General features: G+C 49.9%; 1 protein-coding gene across 1 annotated transcript in view; it reads right to left on the minus strand.

Moving 5' to 3' along the window:
- The window catches only part of GLDN (gliomedin), a 65,422-nt gene that overhangs the window by 5,580 nt on the left and 33,565 nt on the right, over positions 1-26,277 (minus strand). The window contains exons 2-6 of the mRNA XM_045900076.3: positions 23,135-23,186; positions 15,795-15,812; positions 15,335-15,442; positions 4,267-4,404; positions 1,748-1,876 (exon numbers count right to left, since the gene is read on the minus strand). Of these exons, the coding sequence (XP_045756032.1) occupies positions 1,748-1,876; positions 4,267-4,404; positions 15,335-15,442; positions 15,795-15,812; positions 23,135-23,186 (445 nt within the window). The remainder of the gene's footprint in view (positions 1-1,747; positions 1,877-4,266; positions 4,405-15,334; positions 15,443-15,794; positions 15,813-23,134; positions 23,187-26,277) is intronic.

Consider the following 26,277-nt stretch of genomic DNA (forward strand, 5'->3'; position numbering starts at 1 on the left):
CAATCCTGCTGCCTTGGAGTTTCATCTGGAGTTTCTGTTCAGGAACGTGGGTTTTGCCAGGAAAGGGACAGAGAGACCCTCCTGTTCTTAGTCTGAAGAAAAGGCTCTCATTAATTCGTGTTGTACCAACCTGCTTCTAAAGCTGTGGGGGCGGGAGGGGGCTTAAAGAAATGGAATTGGGAGGCAAGAAGGCCAAGTTCAGATGCAGGATGCCTGGCAACCGAGGACCCATTTCTAGGAGGCAGAGTGGAAGATTACGGCTTCTCATTTTTTTTTTTAATTTTTTATTGTTATGTTAATCCCCATACATTACATCATTAGTTTTAGATGTAGTGTTCCATGTACGGCTTCTCATTTAAAGCAGTTTTCACAACACTGAGGCCCAGCCCCTGCTAACCAGCCTCTTAGTAGGCAGGCGAGGCGGGGGCAGACGCCTCTCCAAGCACCCGTGTCCTGGCTGACACAGCCTATGGCAAACTGGGACTCTGCAAACGCTCAGGTCAGATTCCCCCTCTTCTCCCGGGGAAGGTTCCCGCTCAGCTCATTCTCCAAGGGCAGCTGAACAAAGAGCTGCCGCTAACGGAGGGGCCGGTGCTGAACGCCAGTGAAGGGGCAGGGTGCTAACTGCTGGGCAGAATTATAATCAGGCTCCACTGACTGGGGGGTGGGGTAGGGTGACATCTTTGGAAGCACAGACTCGCCCACTCTGACGGCTGAGTGTGCCCCCAAAATGTCTTCCCGAAAGAAGAGGGCACCTAACAAAATGAAAGACCAATTAGGGAAGTGGCAGTGAAATCCCCAGCAAGTGTGAAAGAAACTCCAGGCAGGATCCTCCTCCTCTCTGCTTCCCACTGAAGTCATGGTATCAAGTTGTACCTTCTGGTCTTAGCAGGTGAGTGGGTCCTAGGTCACCTCTCTGGGGAGAAGTTCTAGCCGCACCTCAGAAGTATTTTTCATTAATATGGCCCTTCATTTGTAATTAGCTTTCAGCCCCATGGCCACCTCTGTCACCGATTGGCCCACAAACAAGTCCTCTTGGCCTCTCAGAGATCAGGCGTCCCTTGCCCTTGGTTCGCTTAGTCTCAAAGTGTGAATTTCCATCTCTGAAAGGAAGATGCTCTAAGAGCACAGCTTTAGAGCCAGGCAGACGTGAATCCCAGCTCTGTCACTTACTAACTGAGTGACCTTGGGCAAGCTACAGAGCTCCTTGGTGTTTCAGTTTGGGTTCTGTAAGTTGGTGGCAATACCAATTCCCATGTCGTGGCATTTGCTGTGAGCATCCAACGAACTAAGCACTTAGCACCGTGCCCCGCACATGGTCAGCACGCAAAGCATAGTGGTGGTGAGGGCAGAACCGTAGTACCGTGGGGAGGTTGCCAAGCTGAACCTCCCCCTCGTCTTCCCAGCATTAGCCAAGCTCTTCACGCTCCCAGAGTGAATGACTTAGCCTTTGAGACTGTTTCAGGGGAGAGGGATGGTGGTTTGGCAAGGAAGAGGAATAGTCTGGGGATAAATGAGAGGAGGGTGAGGAGGGGAGGGTATGGGAGGCCCAATTCTAAACCTGCTATAAGTTCTCACCCCCAGGGCAGAGTGCCCAAGCAGCCCACCGGCCTGGTGCAAGAGAGAACTCTCGGTTTAGGCAAAATCTCCCTCCGTTTAAGAAATCTGGTTGCAAAGCCTGGGTGAAGCCTGAGAGTTTGGGATCATTAGCCAAAGAGGTAGGATCCCTGGGGCAGGGGCTGGTGACCTGCACACTGGCCATTGAACATGTTTTGCTGACGAGGGCCTTTAGATCTTCTGCTTCCGGGGGGTCCTGGGGGACCTGGAGGGCCCGGAGGTCCAGGGGGGCCAGGCGGGCCTTGGTCACCTTTGGCACCTGGAGAGAGAGAAGGGGGGTGGGGGTGAGAGATCGATTCAAGAGCCATAAACAGAGATGGGTTTCTCCCAGGGGAAAGGAGAATGAGCAGCTCCAGGGAGGATGGCTGAGCCCCCCTTCCCAGACATAACTGTATTCTAGCACTCGTCCATGCAAAGTTGAGGATGCACCCATAGCAGACGTTGAGTTCCAACCCTGTGCCAGGAACTGTGCTAAGAATTTTACAAATCTCCCACCCATTGTTCTTCCCAACCATTCTGTGAGGTGGTATTAGTGGCCCGTCGGTGACCCGAGCCTTGGGGAAGTTCAGTGCCTTGCCCGAGGTCACCACGGGGAACAAGGCTGTGTCTCAGGGGTCTCACGGCAAAGCTCACGCTCATTTCACTGCCATGTTGAAGGATCTCAACCCTGACTACTTATTTGAGTACCCAAGGAGCTCTCATACAATTCTAGTGCTGGGGCCCCACACAGAACAATTAGGTCAAAATGGTGGGGAGACTGGTCGTCTGTATTTTTGAAAGCCTCCTCATACGCTGCCAGGTATGAGAAGCACTGCTCTGTGTGGTAGAAGAGATCAGGGGAGCCGGCCCAGCCTATGACCTTGGGCAGGCAGCTCAACCCTCTGATCCTGTTTCTTCATTTCCAGACTGAGTCTCATCCATCCTGTCTTGCCCTGGGAGTATCCACTGAGGTCACTGGCGTGAGTGCTCTAACTTTAGATGGCCAATGGGCATGGGTACAGTCCTTTCCATGTGCTATTGTCCGGAGCATTCACAAGGATGCCATGAGGCTGGGCCATTTAGCCCTTTGGTTCTACCCACCTGTCCTGAGCTGACTGGTGATCTCAGACCTTATTAGCTGCCTCTTCCCAGCCAGACCAAATAAGCCTTTCCAGTCTCTCTAGAATGGGCAAGCTGGGGTCACAGAGGCCAGAGGCAAGTCCAAGCCCATTCTGAAAGGGGCAGACATCTATAGGCAGGGCATATATGATCCACTCTCATATGCCTTGTTTGCTCTCTGGCCTAGGGATACCGAGCTCTGCCTGCTCTCTGGAGTTGGGGTACACTCAAGGATGTTGCTTTCCTGAATGGTTTGTCAGCACCCCTCACCTGTTCGGTAGCGTAGGGGAGTGCAGTATTTGGGATGTGTAGATTCCTATATAACTGAAGTATAACATGGTCTCGTATTTTCAAAGTATATTCACCTATATTTGATGCTGTCAAAAGACTTCTTAAATTTTATGTATTTTGCAGAGCAACTTCCCTGTTTCAGAAACAAAGCATGCTAAACATAATTTGAGCTTTGGTCTTAGCACAGTACCTGGCAAACAGTAGGTGCTCAACACATTTTGAGTGGCTAGATGGGCGACTGCTTCGGGGTCATTGTTCTTTTTTTTTTTTTTTAAGATTTTTTTAAAAAAATTTTATTTGACAGAGAGAGAGACAACGAGAGAGGGAACACAGCAGGGGGAGTGGGAGAGGAAGAAGCAGGCTTCCCAAGGAGCAGGGAGCCCGATGCGGGGCTCGGTCCCAGGACCCTGGGATCATGACCTGAGCTGAAGGCAGACGCTTAATGACTGAGCCACCCAGGCGCCCCTAGGGTTCTTGACCATTTATCATCCTAGCTTCTTCAGGACAGATGTCCTGTCTCACTCACTTTCATCTTCATATTCCCAACTACTAGCAAAGTTGCTAATTCATAAATGGTGTTCTTTGACATTCAAAAATATTTATTGAATACATAAGGATAGTTATATTTTTATGATATGAGTGGTCTCTGAAGTACTGTGCTTATAAAATTCGTCTGCCCCTTCCTCATCCATGACCATCAGCTGTCACCTACTCTTTCCACTGTGTCTTTCTGTGGTTTGCTATCTCTACACCCCCTGGCCCCTCCCAGGTGCCAACTGTCTGCTCTGAGCCTGGGCTGGAAACCAGAAAAAGGAGATCAGCTACCATGTCTGCTCCAATTCTGTGTCCAAAGGCTTAGGATAAAGATCTGAAGATGACCCTACCTGGACTGTGAAGAAAATGTCTGAGCTTTCTGTCAGTTGTCCTCTGAAGTATCTTAAATTGCTTGCTTACTTGTCTTGTTCTAGATTGTGCTAGATTTAATAGATATTTGGAAAAAGGAAGTTCCCTTCATCGTCATTCAATCTAACCATGATGTTTGGACTGGAATTATCTAAACTACTTATGCTTACATCTGAGATTTGGTCTCGCCAACATTGTGATAACATGCATGGTTTTCTCCTTTTTGAAAGCACAGAACCCTAAGACATGCTGCAAAGCAGATGGGCACATAAAGCAGATAAGGAGAGAAGACCCAAGCCAAGCTGCCTTTGTCCTAAAAACCAGGCCGGTTTCTGGGCCCAAGTGCCAGCCACTTACCTGTGGGGAGCACATCATTGGACACGTCTCCTTTGTCTCCTTTGTCACCCTTTGGCCCTGCTGGGCCCTCATTTCCAGTCAAGCCCAGCTCACCAGGGTCTCCCTTCTCCCCTGGAGTTCCTGTGGCTCCGGGCAGCCCTGAGGGGAGGAAAATGATTTATTAGCCTATAGTGCAAGAAATTCTGGTACACCACTTTGTAATATTGTACACTGTACTTTTAGGGTGAAGGACTTTCAACAACCAAATACCTAAGTCTTTGTTGCTGACATTTTAGGTCAGCAGCATGATATAAACTCATTAAAGACTAGTATTTCCAGGTGGCTCTTCTGAATATTTTAGGGACCTTCGGCTGGGCCAACAGGTTGGAGAGGAGTGGACCAGAAAAGGGGCAATTGCAGCAAGAGCGGAAGGAAGGTAAGGCCTGACCCGAAGTTTGCCACACGGGAAGGATGGAGCGTGCAGAGGGGTCTGTGTGGCACCCGGAAGGGTGGGTGTTGTCCCCTGCCTTCTTGGTTTCTTCCTCACAACATACTGGACCAGTAGGCTGCTCGGTCATCCTTACTCTCATTGTAGAGAAGCTGGAGCTCAGGCTTACCGTGGTCATCACTGAGGCCACTAAGTGAGCAGCAGAGATCTGATTCCATGACATTCCAGGGCAAAATGCTTTTCATCAAAAGAGCAAAATGGGTAAAGTTGCTCTAGCATAAGCGTTAAGAGGGATGGTGATAGTGTGGATAAAATGCAGTAAGTGGACTGTCTGCCTCTGTTCCTGGGGAGCCATAACTCCAGGAACTGCAGACCCACCCCTGTCAGCTAGACATGGGTAAGAGTCTAGGCAATGGCCCCTCTCAGCATGCATTATGGACTACACAGCATTCTGATCCCCGGGAGGAAGGAAGCAAACGAGGTGCATGATACGATTGCCCTGGTCACTGCTGGCAGGTAGTTTCCAGACAGAAGCAGAAGGAGTGGTGCCCAAATAGAGCCTCGCCATTTCACTGAGGTGAGGAGACCAAAGCCGGAGTCTGGGGAGGTAGAGGTGGCTAGGGTTCATGAGGCAGAAGGAGGTGGTTGTGCAGACGGAACTCTGGAGAACTTCAGAGGGGTCTCCTTGGGTCTTTGGCTGAGTAATGACCTGCAGGGTGAAACTCTACGAGGCAGGGCAAGAACAAACAGGAAGTTCACTACACAACTCTCAGTGCTTGCCCAGGGTGAGGGCTTCATTCCCACCAGGCAAAGCAGGGAGATCTCAGAAAATGATGCGATATTGGGTAAAGTCCTTGGAAAAGTCTTGTCTCAGCAGTGAGGCTAAATTAACCCAAGAGTCAAGGCTGCTGTGGATCCGTTATAACTAAGCTTAAAAACCAGCTTCGGAAATATTAAACAGCTGGGAGTAGTCACTGCCAGAATAGAGTCCACGATTTGAATCGTTTAGTGAATGTAATGCAGCACAGTAACAGTTTAAGAAAGGAAAGGATCGTATCATCTCAGCCGATGCAGAAAAGGCATGTGATAAAATTTAACACCTATTCTTTTTTTTTTTTTTTAATAGAGAGAGAGAGCACAAGTAGAGGGAGCAGCAGAGGGAGAGGGAGAAGTAGGCTCCCTGCTCAGTAACACCCATTCTTAATAAGAATTCTCATCAAACAAAGAATAGGAAGAAACGTCAATCTGAAAAGGGACCTCTATAAAAATACCTATAGCTAAGCTCCTCCTTAGTGATGAAAGACTAACTGATTTCTCCCTAAGATTAGGAACAAGACAAGGGCATCAATATTCATCACTTTTATTTCACATGATACCAGAGGTCCCAACTAGTGCAATAAAGAAAAAGAAAGAGGGCGCCTGGGTGGCTCAGTTGGTTAAGCGACTGCCTTCGGCTCAGGTCATGATCCTGGAGTCCCCGGATCGATCCCCGCATCGGGCTCCCTGCTCGGCGGGGAGCCTGCTTCTCCCTCTGACCCTCCCCCCTCTCATGTGCTCTCTCTCTGTCATTCTCTCTGTCTCAAATAAATAAATAAAATCTTTAAAAAAAATTATTAAAAAAAAAGAAAAAGAAAGAAAGAAAGAAAAGAAAGATTGGAAAGGATGGATTCAAATTGTCTTTATTTGCAGATAGCTGATTGTTTTGTAGAAAATCTCATGGAACCTATAAAAAAGCTACTAGAACTCCTGACCACTCAGGGACCCTGGGGCCCTGAGAAGGAAAGGGATTGCCTAATATTGGGCAGAGGTATTGTCAGATATGAATCTATTAACACAGTCCCCTATCTGCAGGACCTACATGCTCATTCTCACAACAGCTTCCTGGAGATATTGCTCAAAGTGGCAGAGATTTCAGGCAGCAAGGAAGAGCCAGAGGCATGTTTTAGTGCAAAACAGACCTTTAGTTCCTCTCAACTTCTATGACCAAGAGGGCTTAGGATCCATTCATTTTTTTTCTAATTACCCTGCCAGTCCCCAAGCCACTGCCTTTTTTTTTTTTTTTTAAGATATTTCTTTATTTATTTGAGAGAGAGAGAGAGGAGGGGCAGAGGGGGACAGAGAGGAAGAGGGAAAGAATCTCAAGCAGACTGCGCTGAGCTTGGAGCCCAACGTGGGGCTCGATAACACCACCCTGAGATCATGACCTGAGCTGAAACCAAGAGTCAGAGGCTTATCCGACTGAACACCCAGGAGTGGCCCTGCCCCGGCCATGTTCCTTCTTACAGGCTCTGGCTAAGTGAGTGCCCACAGCCCCTCTCTTACGCTCATCGACTTGGCCAGTCCCTACTCCCTGTCATCTTTTCAGCCTTGCGATTGTCCTCCCTCTAGATTAACAGTTGAGATTTTAAGATCTGGACCCCCCCCCCTCCCCAGCCCCGCTTCCTACCAGCCCCATAGGATTCCAAAATCACTGTCCCAAGAGAATCTGAGAATTCAGGATTGGAAGGCAACTTGGAGGTCATTCAGATTAAACTCACATCCCAGCCCAGAAGCCTCTCTATGCTGCCTGACGGCTCTTCTCAAGTCCTGTCCGCAGTGGGGAGGGAGGTTATTACATCCCATCACATCACACATCATACCAGAAGATTCTGCATTGCCACCGGAGGCAATATTCCCTAAAACCTACACCTGGAGCTCTCAGCACCTTTCCTTCTTGCCGGGGAAGTGATACACACTCAGTGTAGCATTTGCTCTTCCCAATTTAAGGGGCTGTACCCGGACCACCCCAGGAGGACAGCAGTGTCCTCAAGAACCTTCAAATGTTGATCACTGTTCGACAACGTGGTGCACAAAGTCGTGTTTGCCAGATTGCCGCCAACCATAAAAACCGCGTCTTCATGACAACCATGACATTCAGCCCTTGCAGGGGAGTGAGAGGGCGGCGCGCGCCGACGGAGGGGCTGGGGACCTGGTGGGAGAGGAGCGGAGAGGAGCAGGGCAGCCCCTCCGCTCCGCGGGGGGGCCTGTGCTGGGCATGGTGCAGTCACACAGATGGCAAACCACACCTGTGGGCAGGGGGCAGGCCTCCCTCGCAGCGCCACCCAAGCCCCGTGGCCGTGGCTCACCCCTGCCCACGGCTGTTAGGACAGCTTGCTGGAAAGTGGCTCACTCACTCAAGAAGAGCCCTTAATCAGGGGCCTCTGCATAGGAAGACGTCCTTTTGTTGGGATTTTAAATAGGCAATTTGGCACATTATCTGCAGGACACAAAAGACGAGAACGTTGCCATAGAGTCGGGCCCGCACAATGCGCCGAGGATAACCGATACCTTCTAAAGGTTTCACATGACCCGGATTCTGCAGTGCTCAGGGAAAGGGTGTCTTCTAGTTACTTCGGGGTTTTCTCTTTCAGGCATTTATTCTGGTCACAAAGAACATCTCCGCATCAGCATCCGATTTCCACTTTATTCCTCCCGCTTGTGCGTTTTCTTTCTCAAAAAGGCCGTGTGTGAGACAGGAAAACGTTCATACTGGAATGCAGTTGAGGTAATGCTGCCCCCACAGGGGTGACGCTCTAAAGCTGAGGGGCGCCTGGGTGGCTCAGTCGTTGGGCGTCTGCCTTCGGCTCAGGTCATGATCCCAGGGTCCTGGGATGGAGCCCCACTTCGGGCTCCCTGCTTGGCAGGGAGTCTGCTTCTCCCTCTCCCACTCCCCCTGCTTGTGTTCCCTCTCTCGCTGTATCTATCTCTGTCAAATGAATAAATAAAATCTTTAAAAAAAAAAAAAAAAAGAATGTATTTTGACTCTGAGCTGGGTCTGCATGATCGTTTTTCCGCTTTCAGTAAGAAAGGGCGGGGGATGTTCCGTCTCCATAGAGTCTGTCTTTTCTCTCCTGACCGATGCCTCTGACAGTTTCCTCTTGTCCCACCTTGGCCGTGCCCTGGCCGTGGGACTTCGGAGGTATAGCACCACCCGATCCCATTCACCGTCGGAGGACCCCCGGCAGGGGGAGGGGGGCACTTTCTTCCCCGGCCTGACTCGGCAGCGCCCGGCCGTGCTGTTACAGGTGCACGGCCCCACCCCCCGCGCAGTGCATCCCCTGTGAGTCCTGGCAGGCTTCGAGTCAGCACATTCTGCAGAGAAGAAAGGCCGGATTCTGCTCGCCCGCCTCGTCTGCTGGGAGTGGTTCTCTGCTATTTTCCTTCCCCCGTGGCGCGCACTCAAAACAAACCATCTCACCAGCTTTAGAGTTGGGGGTTGCATTACGTTGCTGGGGTCAACTTCAGGATCTTCACGGCAGGGGGTGAGGGAGGACGGCTTATTTTTGGCAGGACCATCTGTCGCTGACTGAGGCAGGGCGGCGAAAGGGGGCCAGGGGGGTGTCACACAAAACCCGGTCCCAAGATTGGCATGAATAAAGAGGAGGGCATTTATTTCTGTTGTATGAGGATTCGATTTTTAGAGAAGACAATGCAGTATTAACCCTTAGTGAGAAAGTGCGAGACAGATGGAAAAAAAAAAGCGAATGCTTGGTTTTGAGGCGATCGAATGTCAAACTTCATAGATGTCAGTTGCAAAATGGACCACATTTAAGTCTCTTTAGTTCTTCTCTCTGCGTCTAAGTCGGTGTTTTCCAATGAATACAGGCATTTCAACTTAGCTTTCCTTCTGGGTTAAAACCAAGTTTTGGAAACAATAGCTAACACTAATAGGGCACTCACTATGTGTCAGGCCGTATTCTAAGCCCTATACATATCTCTCATTTAATCTCCTAAATGACCTTATGAGGTTGATACTACTATTGTTCCCATCTTACAGATGAGGAAACTGGCACAGAGTGATTAAGTAACTTGCCCAAGGGCACACAGCTAGTAAGTGGCAGAGCCAGGACCCAAACCATGCCAACAGGCTCCGGCGCCATGCTATTCCACTGTTGTTCTCAGCTTAGTCCTAACCTCCAGGGCCTGGAACACCCAGTGAAGGGGGGGCAATAAAGTCCATGTTGACACGAATGGACATAACTTGTCCACTGTCGCAAAGGTAAGAAGTTCTGCTAAGGTCAGAAACCGAGGGTTATCTCCCGGAAACAACGGTTAGGCTAGAGCTCTATACTCTGGTTTCATCAGGCTCTTCATCTCCTCAAGAGCCCACAGTGGCTCCCCGCTGCCTCCTGCAGACATGCACCTAGCCAGGGTCCCCTCCAGTATCCAGGGGCAGTCTCACTAACAGTCCCTCCAGGCTAGGCCTTTCTCTTCTACCCGGCAACACCCTCCATAGCTCCCCTCTGATTATTTCTAAGACATTGATCACACTCCTCTCTCTTGTCCCTTACACTTAGCCCTACTATACAACCCATCTTCTGCCCTATTTGGGCCCTATTTGTCCCTTCTGTGCACAGGGAAGTTCAGCTTTCTCTTCTGGCGGAACTACCCACTGTCAGGAGAAAGCAGTCTTCAGATCAGAGTAACCAGCTATTACTCAGTAGCTGTGTGTAAGATATGGCCTCTCCTTCCCTGGACGAGAAGCCCTCATGGACGGAAAGTGTGCACTACCCTTCTCATTCACGCACGCGTGCGTGCGGTCTTCAGTCATCAATTACTGAGCTTCACCTGGGCCCAGAGAGAGCTGCGCTGGGTAACCGAATATGTAAGACATGGTCTCTCCTTCATGGACAAGCACTAGAGCAGACTATTTAAAAATTGGAAACCATGTTAGAGTTGTGGGAACCTGGCCTCCTCAGTCTACAGGTGGGACCAAGGCTCAACGGTGAAGGGACCTGCCCAAGGCCTCGGAGCCAGTCGGGGACTGAGGCAGGGGCTTCGGGGACTCCTTCCACTCCTTCCTCTGCCTGGAGAGCAGGAACTAAGAGGTGCATAATCAACTCTGCCTGCCAGGCTGTTCCTCACTGAGCTGCATATTCTTGCACATGTCCTGCCTCCTGGCCCTCCCCGTCAGGCTCAGCGTCAGGCTCAGCGTCAGGCTCAGGCTGGAGGGGGTCTGCCGCCCTACGTCCTGAAGGAGTTAATGGCACTAGCTCCCAAGGCCAGGCCTCCTTCCCATCGGCTCCTGCTCTGTGGCACCTCGGGGGCGCTGATCTCACAGCTGGGGGCCAGCCCCCCCCCACCCCCACCCCCCGGCCTGGAAGCTCAGTGTAGTTGTGTTTAAGAGCAGGGATCCAGGAGTCAGAGAGACCTGGTTTCAAGTCCTGCCTCCTCCACTTCTTACCTTTGCAACAGTGGACAAGTTATGTCCATTCGTGTCAACAAGGACTTTATTGCCCCCCCCTTCGCTGGGTGTTCCAGGCCCTGGAGGTTAGGACTAAGCAAGATAGACATTGCTTGGCTGTCATGGACCTCACATCCTTCCTAGGGGGTCAGACCATCAGCTCATCAACAAGCAAACGCAAGGAGAGCGTTTCCGGGAAGGGATGTGTATTTTGACAGAACAGGGAAGGAGGCAGGGGCTAGACACAGAGGTGGGGGACGAACTTGAAGAGGGGTGGCAATAGAGATGAGACCTGCACCAGGACCAGCTGCGGGAAGGACAAGGAAAGAGTATTCCAGGCAGTGGGCACAGCAGTGCAAAGGTCCTGGGGCAAGGGTGGGCTTGGCCTGTTTGAGAAACAGGAAGATAGGGCTTCTTCATCTGGAAAAAATATGGCCAACAAAAATATCCATCTCCTGAGGGTGGTTTTGAAGACCAAATGAGATAAGTATAGAGCGTACTTGGTAGCATGCCTGACAATAGATATTAGCTATTTGCATACTATTGTTCAGAGGATCACTGCTAGAGGGCAGAGTCCAGCCTGAGTACCGTCTCTATGGAACACAGGCTCTTTTTCCTGTTTTTAGAAACAGCACTTGTTGTTCTCTCTTTCTGGAATGCACGCCCACCCCTCCTCTCTCCCACCCCTGCCTGGCAAACCACTATGGATCCTGGAACTCTCGGCCGGAATCACAACGCTTCCTTCTCCACAGTCATGACCTTGGCCCAACAGGTCACATCCTGTATGAGACCCTGCAGTGCCTTCTTGGAGCCGAACAGGAGACCCATACTACTACTCAGAAGGTTCTGGAAGGCCTCTCTGCACGTCTCCCTTCCCCCAGCCACACCTGTCAGGCCCTTGTGGGTGCCTTGCACTCCACCTGGGCCACCCTCTGCCTGCTCACATCCTTCAAGTCTGACCTTAGACTTTACCTCCGTGACCCTCCCTCTCTGTACTGTATCTCTTAACCCCTGTTCTCTCCTTCAAATGGGTATCTCATGTTGTGATTGCAGATATATTTCATTATTGACTTCTAATTTGTGCCTTCCCACCAAAGATTTAAAGTTCCAGGGGCTGCATCTGTTTTGTTTCTGCACTAGGGCTTGGAACCTGCTCGCTAAATGTTTGCTGACAGATGTTCCCACCCTGTCCTGGTCTTCTTGCTACTCAGTCCCGTTCTTGGCCTCCTTTGCTGGCTCATCCCCCTCCTACTTGGTCATTAGACGTTGTTGCTTCTCAGGGCTGAACCCAGGCCCTCCTCTTCTGTTAGCTCCCTCCAAAAGGACGGTGCCCACACCCACATGCACACCGCCTCAGGTGGCCCCTCCTGTATACCTCGAGCCCCAGGGTCTCCTCTGACTAGAGACCTGCCTGCATCTCCAAGGCCCCCGACATCTCCTCCTGGACGTTTCAGGGCACCTCAAACTCAGCACATCCCATGCTGAGCCACACTCCTTTCCCTGAACCTGAGTTGATATGGGGCTCCCTTCCTCAGGACAGAGCGGTCATCAGGGACAGAGATCTCAGAGTCGGTCTTGGGGTCCCCCTCCCCCTTCCTCCTTATATCCACCCACCACTGGGTACTGCTGATTTCCCCCCAGAATATCACTCAACTCCACTGGTCTCTCCATCCCGCTGGCCTGCCGTCCCTTCGACCTGTGCGCTGAGTAGCTTCTGAACTGTCTCCCTCCTTCTGTCCTTGCTCCCCTAGTGTACTCTCCACAAGGCGGCCACAGTGTTATTTTAGAAAAGCGGACCTGACCTTGTCACTCTCTCCTACTTGCAACCCCTCAGTGGCTTCTCAGTGCTCGCTGAACAAAGCCCAGGCCCCCTGACCAGCTCTGCTCTCTCCTCCCTGCAAGAACACTGAGTGCTGGGTAGGATGTGAGCCCGCTGTCAGACGAAGGAAGGAAGCAGAGGAGGGAACACACAGCTCTAGGGCTTTGGCAGGGGGACCGGGCCCTCGTGCTGGGGTTCAGGGTCCGGGGCAGGGGTGGAGCTGACCCATGGTGGAGCCCTGCTTTCAACAACCTCTCCGTAGAACCAGGCTCGGCAGACAGTCTTTGTGTTTGTACGTCTAGGATGGTGGTGGTCTCCCCTTCCCCTGGCCCGGGGCATGGACAACGGCCTGGGCCCTTAGTGACTCAACTTCTCTGCTCAGCCTTAGCGGACGCTTCTCGTTCTAATGCTGCTGACGCCCGGAGGCCTCCGGCACGGGGAGACAGCTGCGGAGGAGGGTCTGCGTCTTCGGCTGGAGGTCCCGTGGGATCTCCCGGAGACCAAGGATTTGGTCCCTTCCCCTGGCGAGTGGACCCTGGCCCCGCTCAGTGCTCCACCGCTGCCCTCCCCCCCCCCCCCCCCGCCCTCCCGCACCTCCCTCAGCACAGATGCAGGGGAGTGCTTGCCGGGTGAGGCAGGGCAGCTAGCTCTCTGCACGGCTGCCAATCCTCCCAGTTCCCTCCCGGACCAGCCACAGTCCTTACGATTCCAGGGCCTAGCTGACTTGGCCGCTATCTCTCTGGCTCTGACTCCACCACATCTGCCCTGGCCGCCTTGCCGCTCCTCAGACCCCGTGGGCACACCGGCCTCACACACTCTGCTGAAACGCCCCCCCGCCCCCCCATAGCCCCTGGCTCCCTCTCTCCCTTCCTCCAGGCGTTTGCTCCCTTCCTTTTCAGGGGCCCTTAGCTGGCTTCCCAATCCACAGTCACCCCACCCCCCACCCCAGCCGCATACACACACTTGTTATTTCCTCTCTTGACACTGTGCGTCCTCTGTAACAGATGATCCTTTCCTACTTATTTAGCTTGTTTATGGCCACTCTGCCCAGACTGGAATGTGAGTTTCATGAAGGTAGGGATTTTGTCAGCTTTTTCATTTCTAGATCTCCAGCACCTAGAACAGGACCTGCCACGTAAATAGGTGTTATAAAGATGAATGAACTTTTTCCATTCTGGCTTCACTGGGTCGTGGGCTGCATATCAAGCACACCTCTCCAAAGCCAGGGATCTGTAAGTCACCCCTTTGAAAGTCACCCATTTCCCACCTGTTCCATACCCAAAGAACCATGGTTTCCTCCCCCTCATAGCTGACTCTCAGGATATTCATTGCTGAATCCTCAGGACTGGATTACATTTCTGGGGCCTTTCTGGGATAAACCAAATGTCTGCACCCTGATGGCCATCATTATTCAATGCCGATGCTCATTTATAATTATGATTATTATCTAACATGTAAGGATCCGTTACTGCTCTGTAATTAAAGCTGGAATGGCTGGCCTTCTGAGGACTGAGCTGACTTGGCCTGTGTGGGCCCATCTTCACAGAGGCTGCTCCCCCGGAACATGAGCATGTCGGCTTGACCAAGTGGCAGAGCCATTTAACAATTTTCTCCCTTTCCACTGGTTCTCACTTAAAGTGCTTAGAAGAGCAGAGGTGCTGGAAGAGGGTACTGTGCCATCTGGAAGAATGTTCTAGTAGTTATTCTAGCACAGGGCCTGTCTAGGTGAGTTGGTGTCGCAGAGCTAAGAGGTTGAAAATAAACAAGAGGGTTTGGTGGAGTCGGTACCATCTGCAGTGGCTCAGAGCCTGGCCTTCCCGGAAGCCTCCTGGGGAGTCTCTACCCCCTGCACTGGAGCCCCCACCATGCCTCGTGCTAGCTCTCGTCGGTGCACCTTCCAGGCCTTCTCCATGCATGGCCCAGCACTGGTGCTCAGGGCCCCTCAGAACTTGCCTCCCCAGCCCGCAGGCTCCTGCCAGGCCCTGCACCAGCCCCCGCTTCTCACGGCTCCCTGGACACGTCCGACACGGATGTTTCCAGGGCTTTGCCATAATGCCCCTCGCTGCAGGGCAGCAGAACCCCTCCGGAGAGGCCAGCCACAGCGGTGTCGTCATCCTGCGATGCCAACCCCCGCCTAAGGGGGGCCTGGATGCTACCCTGCTACTCAAATGGTCCTAGCTACTCCTGTAGCCGAGAACACCTAGGGGCCGGCATCAATCAGCTGATTTTCAGTCAAACACAAGGATTTGCTGGGCAGGAAGAGGCAGTGGGAGGGCAGGGCAGGACCTGAGCCTCAAAAGAACTTGGGGCATCAGCACACAGCCCCTGGAGCATCCCTCCCCAGGGCTGCCTGCTCCGGCCCCTCCCATCCCTCCGTCTGCCTCCGAGCGAGCAGAAGAGCCGGAATCAGTTCTCAGGGAGGCCGCTCTCCCGGTAGATGTAAACCTTTGGCACACAGCGGCTTCCTGGAGAGAGTTAAACCAGTCCCACAGGCAAAGAGGTAACACTTTCTCCCCCACCACATCCCGCTTGGGCCCATCCGAAAAGCAATAACTGAGACAAGCAACAAGGGAATTAACTAGAAAAGTTGCCAAAGTACCCATTTTTCCTCTTTTTCCAGTTGCTCCTTTTTCTCCTTTTGGGCCCTGGGGGCCAGGCTGTCCATCTGATCCATTGTGTCCTGGAAGCCCACCAACTCCTGGAGGTCCTGCGTCGAAACACAGGAAACAAGACCATCTTAAAAAATCATCACTGAGCTTAACATGATCTGCTTTAGCCAGTGACACTAGATGGACATGAATGCCTTTTCCAGATCTCCTCCTGCCTCTTCCCTTCCTTTTCCACCTTTGCCCCATCCCCCATGCAGTGACAGATGGGGAATGGTAATGGCAGGTCCTCAAGTGGGAGGGGACAGGAGAGCTCGTGATTTGGGCCGAGACAAGGAGGGGGACACACTCCGGATTCTTCCCCCTTTCCCACCTCCATCCCTTCTGAGCGACCCTGGGGAACTAGCCCCCCACATCCTCCCTCCGGAAGTAAGAAAATCCACAGACTCTTACCTGGTGGGCCAGGTGGTCCTACAACAGAAAAAGAAATTTAGATGATAAAGCATGCCTGGAAGGAAGCCAGCACCACAACCCCCAAATCAAAGAGCACTTTCCCCCTTTTAATAAGTACTAACCATCTACTGGCCCTAAGCATCCACTCCATGCCTTTTATTTAGAACCCAGCATATTCACTCAAAAGAACCTTAAAAGCAATTCAACAGTTTGCCAATCAAATCCACTTTTGCTTAGGTTTCAATGAACTAAGAATAATTTCTGAGTGGGCTTCACCACAGATTCATAAATCAGTCATCTCTCAAGCAATCAGCTTCATTAAATGAGGTTTGGTAAAAATGTAGGAGGGCACTAGAGCAGCCTAGGCCCAGGTAAGCATTGGGAAATGGATGTGCTGTCATTGCAGGGCTGAGGTCTGGCTGTTGTGAGAAAGCAGTCCCAAGAGCTCTCATCCAGCCAGCGTATCTCCTTCACGCCACCCAGAGCAACTGAGAGCAGAAGCTGGTTCTCAGGTCTCTATTCTGTTGCACGAAATAGCCTGAGAACAACTGAGGGTCCAGATCAGGTAACAAACACCTTGCTAAGTGTGTAATTACCCGAGTAAATGTAATGAACCATTTACACATAATCCAACAAAACAATTTTGCTTCCACAAATAGGAGAGTCTCATTGTCAATATTTTATTTAAGCACTCAGACAAGCCAATGGGTTTATAACATGAGCAGTTGAAGTCCTTCTGTTTCTCCAGAACATATATGTTTACCCATGTTGGAGTAGAAACGTCGTTCTACAAATCCAAGTCTGTGACTTTTCAGAAGACTGCCATTTACTAAGCATTTACTGTGTGCACAAAAGTCTACCAGGCAGCAGAAATCTTGGTCCCTGTGTCTGTTGTGTTTATGATCTAGCTGGAAAAGGTAGACACTCTGAAACCACAATGAAACATGAGGGAGGGAGTTATAGAGAAGCAGCCCCTCCAAGAGGTACTGGCACATGGCAGTCTGAGAAGGCTTCCAGACAGGGTGAGGCTTGAGCTGTGGCACTGAACAAACAATGGGCTTGACACGGCCACAGGGGTGAGGGCTGGACAGCTCAGGTCGGGGAGCAGCAGGAGCAAAGGCACAGGGGAGGGAACTTGCATGATTCAGGGTGAAAGAGAGGGGGAAGATTGGCCAACCTGGCATGTGTACAGATGAGCCTGAGTCAGTACTTGGAGGGGTGGGTGTGGGGCAGCAGCATTTGAACGCCAAGAGGAGAGGTGTAGGTGGTGTCTGCAAGGCAGTGGGGAGCTACAGTAGGTCTCTAATGGGGGATGACCCTGTGAAATCAGTGTGTTTTTGAGATCCTCTCTGTAGATGGAAGTTGAATAGAACTAGGGAACAAGATGAGAGAGAAAAGAGAGGTGGGGTGGGGAGAAAACACCCAGAGAATCTTTGTAGTTAAAATGAGGGGAAAGGATGTGGACAAATCAGTTGGTAACTGTAGAGTTGTAGAGAAAGCTAGGAATTCAAGAGGTATTTCGGCAGAAGAATGAGCAGGGCTCCATATCTGATTGGGTAGGGGGCAAAAGAGGACACTCAGATGACGGGGAACTGAGGATATGGATGGAAGGAGACATGACGACTCTTGGAAGAAGAAGTGTTTGAATGTATACTTTCCATCCATGCAGTCCCACTTGGGGCAAAAATTATTTGCTGAAAATGGTACCACCATTTGCTGAAAAGTGTAGCCTGTGGTGACATGACTTTACCAACAGATGGCGTGTGCCTGTACACACATAAGGAGGTCAGAAGAAATCAATCAATCATTCCTGACTACAGATGGAACCAAATTCAGATTGGTAGGAAAAAGGTCACCAAGCAGGAATCAGCTGTCTTTACAGGTTTCAAGAGTTCTCAGGACAGTCCAATAACCATTTCTATGCAGCAGGAGTATTGGAGAGAGGTCCTGGCTAGAGCTGTATACTTAGGACACTTTGGTCATGGCCAAGAAGTGTCCCTACGGTGAAATGTTCAGATTAGGGTTTTCTGTCATTGACCTGAGGTTCATTGACACCTGTGGCTACAGCTCTTAGTCATTTGAGCCATAGAATCACCTAGAACGCTTGTTAAAATGCAGATACACAGACCCCAGCTGGAGATTCTAATTCAGTTTGTATTTTGAGTGAGGCCCAGGAACATGCATTTTCACCAAGCACCACAGATGACTGGGGAGCGGATAGTCCTGGGTACCCCCAACCAGGTGTGAAACTTTCTTGGAAAAAGAATTGGTCACTGTCAACAGAGTCCTAAAGTGGTCCCTGACCCTAGAAAGGCTATTAGTCTGGAGGCAAGAGTAAAATGTTGAGCCAAATTGTGGGATGGATAGAGAGGGGGACACACACCACATCTAGAGGGAGGCGGGTGATAGAAGAGGCACCAGGAAAGAGAGGGTGAACCGAAGGTACAGGAGGGAATCCAGGAGGTCCTGAACCCTGAAACTAATGGAGAAGAGAATTTCAAAAGAGAAAGGAGAGAAACACTTCCAAAGAGCTCAGAAGCAGAGTGCTAGAGCGACGGTGAGTTGTATCCCGACGCCCACTTGGGATGCCTACGGAGCTGCCCAAGGGCCTCTTACACCTGGAAAAAGCCCTAAATACGTGTCACTATACTAATGTCAAATGTCAGATAATATGTGCCAACTGGGCCTTGAGAAAACTGTTTTTCAGGATGTTTTCTCAGCTCTTGACTCTTCTCTTCTTGAGTAACAGAACCCCTGGGGATACGTGTGGACAGCCAAGTTCATGTTAGCACCATATGTGGGGCTGGCCCGATGGGATAATGGAGCATGTTGTGGGGACTCGAAGCCTTGGTTCATATGTGGCCTTGCCTCCCACTTGCCTCCTTGTTTCCCACTGCCTCCTGGCCTCCCCAGGACAAGTTTTCTGCTGCCTCCCGGGTTTCTGATGCATCTGCCCCAGTCCCCGCCCAATCAGCAACTGCTGCCACCTTCCACACCAGTGCAGCCGGGGTTGGACATGTGCCCTGCATGCCTCATCACAGACTGGGATCTCCTGTGCTTGTGAGGACCTGGACTTGTTCTGCGAGCATCCCACGACTTGAGGAGTATGACACTAAATAGTAAATAAAAAGCCCCACCATAGCAGGTGGAGAGTAAAACCATTAAAGAAAGGAGGAAGCCCTTTTCCTGCTTTTTGAACAAGGGACCCTGAATTTTCATTTTGCACAGGGCCCTGCAAATGCCCCAGCTGACTGCCCCAACCTACATTCCTAACCAGAATCGGTTAGAAGTGGGTGGGTGCTATAGAAGCTGAGTCGCTTAGAGTTTTTTTCTCCTTGAAATCTAAGACTGACCCACAGTGCCCCTAGTTATGTAAATTGGATGTCTGTGGATGGCCATGCAAGGTAAAACAATGCCCGTCTGCAGAGAGAGCAGAGAGGAGAGGAGAGGTGGTGATTGGTGTTGACATGACAGAACCACAAGATGGCAGCCCTGGGATCCCGGAGTCCCCAGAACCAACTCGGAGTGTCCGGACTTTGTGGGGGAAAAAAGCCTTTGCTGTGTTATGCCACTGGGATTTTATGGTTTAATTATTACCAGAGCAGGGACTAACCTACCTTGACAAACACATCCCTCTATCCTTACAATAACTGGTAACCTCTGGACCTTTTTTTCCCCCCTCAAATAAGCTCTAGTGGATCTCTGCTGCTAGCAAAGAGAAGAATTTCAATGCAGACAGGAAACACAGGCACAACAGTTATGAGGAAGGAATAATCCAGAAGTGTAACGCTCACTTCTCGTCTTTGAGTGGGGGCACTGGCCCCGCTGAGGGCTCCCAAGAGCCCGCCCACCTGGCTCCTCTCGACACGGCCACTCCAAATCACAGGGGAGGATTTCACTAGTCTCCCCTTTCACCCCGGGATGGTGTGACAACGGCTGTCACCAGACCCAAGGCACCTGCTTAGCACAGCAATGACCACAGGGGACGTGGCTACACATTTCCCAAAGTCTCACTGATAGAGGAACCCAAAGAAGCCCCCAAATAAAAAAATCCAAAAAGAAACATGTTGGAAAGGGAGGTCTGGTTCTGCTGCTTTAGAAAGAGCTAGTAAAAGACCGCAGCTTCCTAAGCCGGGTAAGGCCAGACCTGGCGCCTGTGAGGTCGAAAGTCCTGACTCTCTTCCTCTCCTGTTCTCAGCAGGGACTCCCTGGGGCTTGGGACTCATGCCAGCCACAGCTTTGGGGCCAGATGGGAGCTCTAGCCAAAGGGAGTGTGGCTCCCCTTTCCCTCGGGAGTCGGGAATACTTGGCTGTCCTTCAGGGAGGGCCTGAGAGGGCCCTAGCTCTCACACGTGGAGCTGGAGTCCACCAACTCTAAAACCACAGGGAGGCCAGTTGAGTGAGAGCGTGAGCAGCTACAGCGGCTGTTTCTGAGAACAGCCTGTCTGTCAGTTTACCACGTGTTGCCCTGGCCACAGCCTGGCGGCCTCGGGACCCACCCTCTGTGGCTGCAGTCCCAGGGCACCTAACTTGGAAAGGCGTCTTTCCTCACCTGTCCCCACTAAGCGGCAGCTTTGGTCCAGTCCCATTTATTTGGCGCCTTTCAGCTTTGGACTAGGGCATGGCAACCTTAAAGAATTAGAGTAGGGATGGCAAATAGGTTTTCTTTCAAGTTCCAGGTCTCCTCCATTAGCACAGCTTTCTGGAACGCCGGAAAAGAATGACATGAGGCCATGCTCCGTGGTGGCTGTGGTCCATTCTCAGCGTCCGCCTGGGTACAGGACAGGGAGCAGTAACTAGTACCATCATGGGGTTGGAGTCCCTTGGCCCGGAGGAGAACAGGCACTGTGGCTTTGAAGCGCCCCGCTCTGATAAGCGGTTCAGGAATGTGAGAGTTTAGAGATTTTCTGAAAAAGCCCACATGCAGAGGCCACTGGAAGCGAAGAGTTACCCAAGAACCTGCCTTCTTCAAGACCCCCTGCTTTTCCAGAAGATATGTTTCTGGGGTCCCAAGGAAACCTGGGCTTGGGGATAGGATGCATCCAGAAAAGCATGCTGTGTGCTCAAAAGCACAAACTGCACTGGCAAAAACTCCCAACTACTCTAGCTACTGAGTTGCCCTCACTGTTTGCCGGAGAGGTTACAGGCTGCACACCTCTGTCCTTGTGCCCAGAGCAACGACAGCTGCCTCCAGGAAAAAGGAACAGGGATGGGGTTTCATGGTCACAGCTAGACTAGCCTCAAGTCACAGTGCCTGCTTTTTCAAAGATGAGTCCAGTGTAAAGCTAGATCTTGTTCTCAGGCCTCGGGCCCTACGCCCGGGGTCTGCTCCAGCAGCATCTCCTCGGGGCTCTGGACGGAGGCTCTCTGCCCTTCCCCCCTGTAGTTGCCAATTCAGTCCCGGGTCCTGTCACCTTCCTGCCCCCTGTCCAGACAGCGTGGTCTATCCCAAGGTACAACCTCACTTGGCAATGTGTACTTTTCACACCTAAGTTTTAATTGAAGAGCTTGCTGTGTTAAAAGGGGGCCCAGTTTCAAGCTGGCATGAAAGGGGAAGGTGCTGGCTTTTGAAAAGATTTCGAGGTGCCAAAAAATAACGTCCTCAACTCATTTCCAGCACAGATGCGATCCCCACCCCACCCCTCAATCTTCCCTAAGTGGTCTTGACAGCTCCATCTGCATTCACTGAACAGCCTGGCTCTCCTTCTATCACTTCTATAATAAATATCAAAAAGGAAGAGGCTTTTCCTGTGCCTCTCAATGGGGCTTTTGTGCCTGTAATTCCATCCATCTAAGCATTTCTCTAGCGCTCATTACGATCACACAGGGGAACTCTTTGAAAAGGACTTCCAAAGATGGAAGAAAGGTGCTTCAGACACAAGAGTTTCAGAATGAAGGACCAAGCTGTTCCGAAGATACTTAATTTTCTGCGAGGGCCGAAATGTGACTTGAGTAATTCAATTAGCGTTTCCCAAGAAGCCACAGGATTACAGCTTTTCTCTCTAAAACTAAACTAAGCAAACAAGAGGCAGACTGTGGACTCCGGGTTCCTCAGGGAAGGATCTTTCTTACCAGCCCACCGCCCCAATTTAATCACTTCCATAAACCATAGGTCTAGTCATTCAGCAAACTCCCACTGAGTTCCTAGTGCAGGGCAGGTAATGAGCGGTGGTGGGGAGAACGCTGGCGCGCAGGATGAGGGTTCTCAGGGCTGGATGCACACTGCAGGGTTTCTTAACCTCCGCCCTGGCGCCCTGTCAACGGGACCTCCCCAGGGCCTGAGGCCAGACACCGAGAAGGTCCAACAGAAGATTCATCTGGCTTCAAAATCTTGTGGTTATGTTTTAAAGTTCATGAGAGCTCTGCATTTACTCCATATGAGACTTTTAATGCAAAATCATTTCCCCATTTCCTCAGAATGGGGGAGAGGCAGGAAATAGCTGTGTCTGAAATCAGGCTCCGTAGGCCCATCCTTGGGCCTGGCCAGAACCTTCCTCGGTCTGGGGTAAAACAAATTGGGTGACCATTCTGGGGTCTGTGTTCTTCCTTGCCCAAAGCTTCTGAAGGCAGGAGGCAAGCACCTCCCCCGCTCAGGAAGGAAGAAGGCACCCCCTCCCTCAGGCAGGAATCAGGCAACCCCTTCTCAGGCAGGAATCAGGCACGCCCCCACCCCAGACAGGAATCAGGCACCCCTCCCTCAGGCAGGACTCAGGCACCTCCCCCTCAGACAGGAGGCAGGACACCTTAGGTTCAGGTGCACGTGCGTCTATCAACAGCACTCTCCTCCTCCCCTGCCCAACCCATTAGCCATTCTGTGTCCCTTGGCTTGATGTGCCTCCTTTTTGATTCCCTCCCTCCGGTCTGTTTGTCCTTGATTTCCTGAGTGGAGGGGAGCTGCCTAGCACATGGTAGACACCACACCAGAGCACTCTTCACAGAGGGTGTTTTCTTGACTAATTAGCAGTTTGCTTCTAGAACTTTCTGTTCATGCCATATGTATAAGGAAATAATTACTTCTGGTAAGAGAATACCCCTTTCTTTCCTCTTTTAAAAATTAATGTGAGTAAGGAAAACATCTATGGCCCCCGTTCAAGGTACCACACGTTTCTAATTATCCAAGACCTAGTTATTTTCCAGGGCTATATTTCTATGGCAATACCAAAAACATTATTTTTCCTAATTATATTACAGTTGATTTTCAGCTCATTAAAAACATCTGGTAAAAGTAAACCAATATGTGTTCTTATAACCCACAGTGTTCTTAGGTGTTCATTCTGCCCTGGCCCTTTGGCAAGCACACGTGTGTGCGGTGTAAGCACCTCAGTGCCAGGCCGGCCTACCTGTCAGGCAAATGCCCTTGGTGCTGTTGCAGAGGTCCACCATCACTCGGATCTGCGGGGAGAGAGGATGGTTAATAGCAGCACAGAAGGCAGTGGGCCCTGAACTTGACCTTTATCCAGACGAGAGCAGTTACAAACATTCACAAAGTAACCTCAGGAGAACATGCAAAAGTCTGAGGAAAACTTAACCTCAGCTGAAAGAGAACCTCTTAAAAGACCTAAAGATACATGATAACAGAAGTTCATCTATCAGTTTTGTCAACCAAATATCCTTGATTTCTAGCCAACTCTGAGAGGACAGAGGATGGCGAAGGAATTGCTAAATCCAGCTTTCGAGGCTGTCATGAACCAGCCCTCCAGCATCTGAAGGGCTCAATCTGCATGGGGGTTGAATAAAGAGGGTAGGCTTGGTGGTTGGGAGTAAGCACCTATTAGCTGGGCGAGCACAGGCAAGGTACTCAACCTCTAGACACTTTGGTTTCCTCTGAAAAGTGTAAACACTATAAGCACCTGTCTTGAGTTCTGTCCCTGGCACATGGATGCTGCCCCAGATGGGAGTCATTCTCGTGCCTTGTGCCTATTCATCGCTGGATGGCCACCTGCGGTAGGCGGTCGCTGCAGCATGGTATGAGCCTGGTATCTGGTTTCCCCACACCCATTCTGCAGCCCCTTCCCCCCGTCCACTCTCCATGCTGCTCCCAGAGAACGTCACAAAAACCAAATCTGAGTGGGTGAGCCCTGATTCACATACTCTTGTGATTCCTTGCTGCCCTAAAGATAGAACAAAAGTCCTCCTTCTCTGGACTCATCTCACACCACTCCCTTTTCCCTTTCTGTCTTCCAGCTACACTTTGCCTCAGTTTGCTCACCCACAAAATGGAGATAGGAACAGTGCTTACTTCTTAGGATTGTTGTGAAGAGTAAGTGAAATCATTTTATGTGAAGTTCTTAGAACAATCTCGGAAGCACCCACAAAAGTATCTTCCATTTTGTGGAGGCAAAAGAGAGTGTAGACAGAAGCATGGATTCTGAAGTCAGCCTGCCTATGTTCAAATCATGGCTTTGCCAGTCACAAGCAGTGTGATCGGAGGGCACTTACTTAACCTCTCTGTGCTTCTGTGTTCTTACCTGTAAATGGAGTTAATAACACCTACCTTATACCATGGTTATGTGGATTAAATGAGCGAATACATGCAACACACTCAGAGCAGGACCCGGCACATATAGTAAGCACATGCTATTTATGCTATTGTGTTAGATAGTTCCTTAAACATGCCAAGAATGACGTAATTTATCAATTTACCATCCACCTGTTTTCAACTTATAGATTCAGTAATTTTTAGACCCCAATAATGTGCCACTTCAAAACTTTGGAGAGAACTTATTAAGAAATGGATTTGAGACAGCTGGATAGACATCTGGGGGGGAAACAAAAAGTTGAATCCTTCCTTCACTCCTTACACTAAATAAGTCCATTAAGCAATATTGATAAAACAGTTAAAAGTGAAAAACAAACTTAGAAAAGCACTGGAAGAAAACCTGGGGAAAAATTTATAATGGCATTAGAGTAGGAAAGAATTTTCCAAGAAAGAAACAACCCCCGTACTATATAGGAAGAATGTATAAATTCGACTGTCTAATAATTTTAAATTTCGGCAAGAGGTGAAATACTATAAGCCAATAACAAATGAGAACTATAGACCTTGGAAAACAATTGCAAAGGGCTAGTATATAAAGAGCTGTTACAAAGCAATAAGGAACAAGAAACCAAAAGAAAAATGGACAGTGGGCTCAAACAGGAAGTTCAGAGAGAAAAAAAAAAAAAAGAGTGCCTCATTTTCACTTACAGTTAAAGAAATACATTCAAATGATGAAATGCTGTTTCCTACCTCTTAGATTTGTTAATAAAAAGGCTAACAGAGCACTTCTCATGGGAGTAGCCAGAAGAGCTGCACTCTCTCGACCTGTTGATCAAGTATGAAGGCATACTATCCCTTTGGAGGGCATTTTGGCAATAACTACTAAAATTTAAGTGGGTCTACCTTCTGATCCATCAGTTGCACTTTGGGATTTATTCTTCGGATATACGCGTGAGGAGATAGAAGTACAAAGATGGTCATTGCAGAAATGTGGGCAAGAGCAAAAACAACCTAAATATTTATCAGAGGGTCTTGTGAAATGAAGTGTAGCATACCCATAGAATGAAATATAGTGAAAAAGAATGCCTTTAAATCTGTAAAAATGACATTGAAATATCTCCAAGATAAATGAAAAAAATGCAAAGTACCGAGCAGCATGTGTAATGTCCTCTCATTTATGGAAGAAAAGTGGTGTGCACACAAATGTTTCTATATGCTTCTCTCTTGCTGCTTTCAAGATTCTCTGTTTTTGGCTTTCCAGAATATGTATGGAAAGAAACCTAAAAAGCCTCAAGTGAGGGGGGAATGGAGGACCAGGGTGGGAGGAAGCCGTACTAAACATGATACGCCCTTTTGTTTCATTGGAAATTTTCACTGATCACTCTTTCAATTAAACTCTTTCTTAAAAGAACATGTTTTGATTTGAGGGGAAAGATTGTTTGGTCTTCTACCTAGGCTTTGTCTGTTTGCTAGGAGATCCAGAGGAACTGCATCTACTTTGTCAAGTATATCAACAGGTATTTATTGATGGCTTTGAAATTTATTGTGAAACATACATCTCACAAATATATCAAATGTGCACAATTTAAAGATGAGTCATAAAGCAAACATGTATATTCCGCCCCTCCAGGGGTAAAAAGCTGGAGGTGCTTCTTCCTGTAACATACCAGCCCCATCAACTCTGAGACAAAGTATACTGTGCAGTGTTCCTCTCCCTTTCATACAAGTCAGAATGCAGAGCTTAGAGAGGTGACATCATTTACTCAAGGTCACATCAGTTGCTCGGAGCAGAGCTGGACTCAACTCTAGCTCTCCTGATGCCAGGTCTGCTGTGCTTTCGATTATGGCTCTGATGATCCGCTCAACACAACCAGACAGAAGAAATTTCGACTCGTTATTTTTAGTCATTTTCATAAATGAATGTAATCAGCTGCACTATGGACAAGATTTATTATCTTAAAAAATGTATAATTGCCCATTGAGAGAACCATTAAAGACTTCACA

This window comes from Mirounga angustirostris, unplaced genomic scaffold, assembly GCF_029215605.1.
Source record: "Mirounga angustirostris isolate CCGP_5_RB_7025 unplaced genomic scaffold, mMirAng1.0.hap1 SCAF_9, whole genome shotgun sequence".
NCBI lineage: Eukaryota > Metazoa > Chordata > Mammalia > Carnivora > Phocidae > Mirounga > Mirounga angustirostris.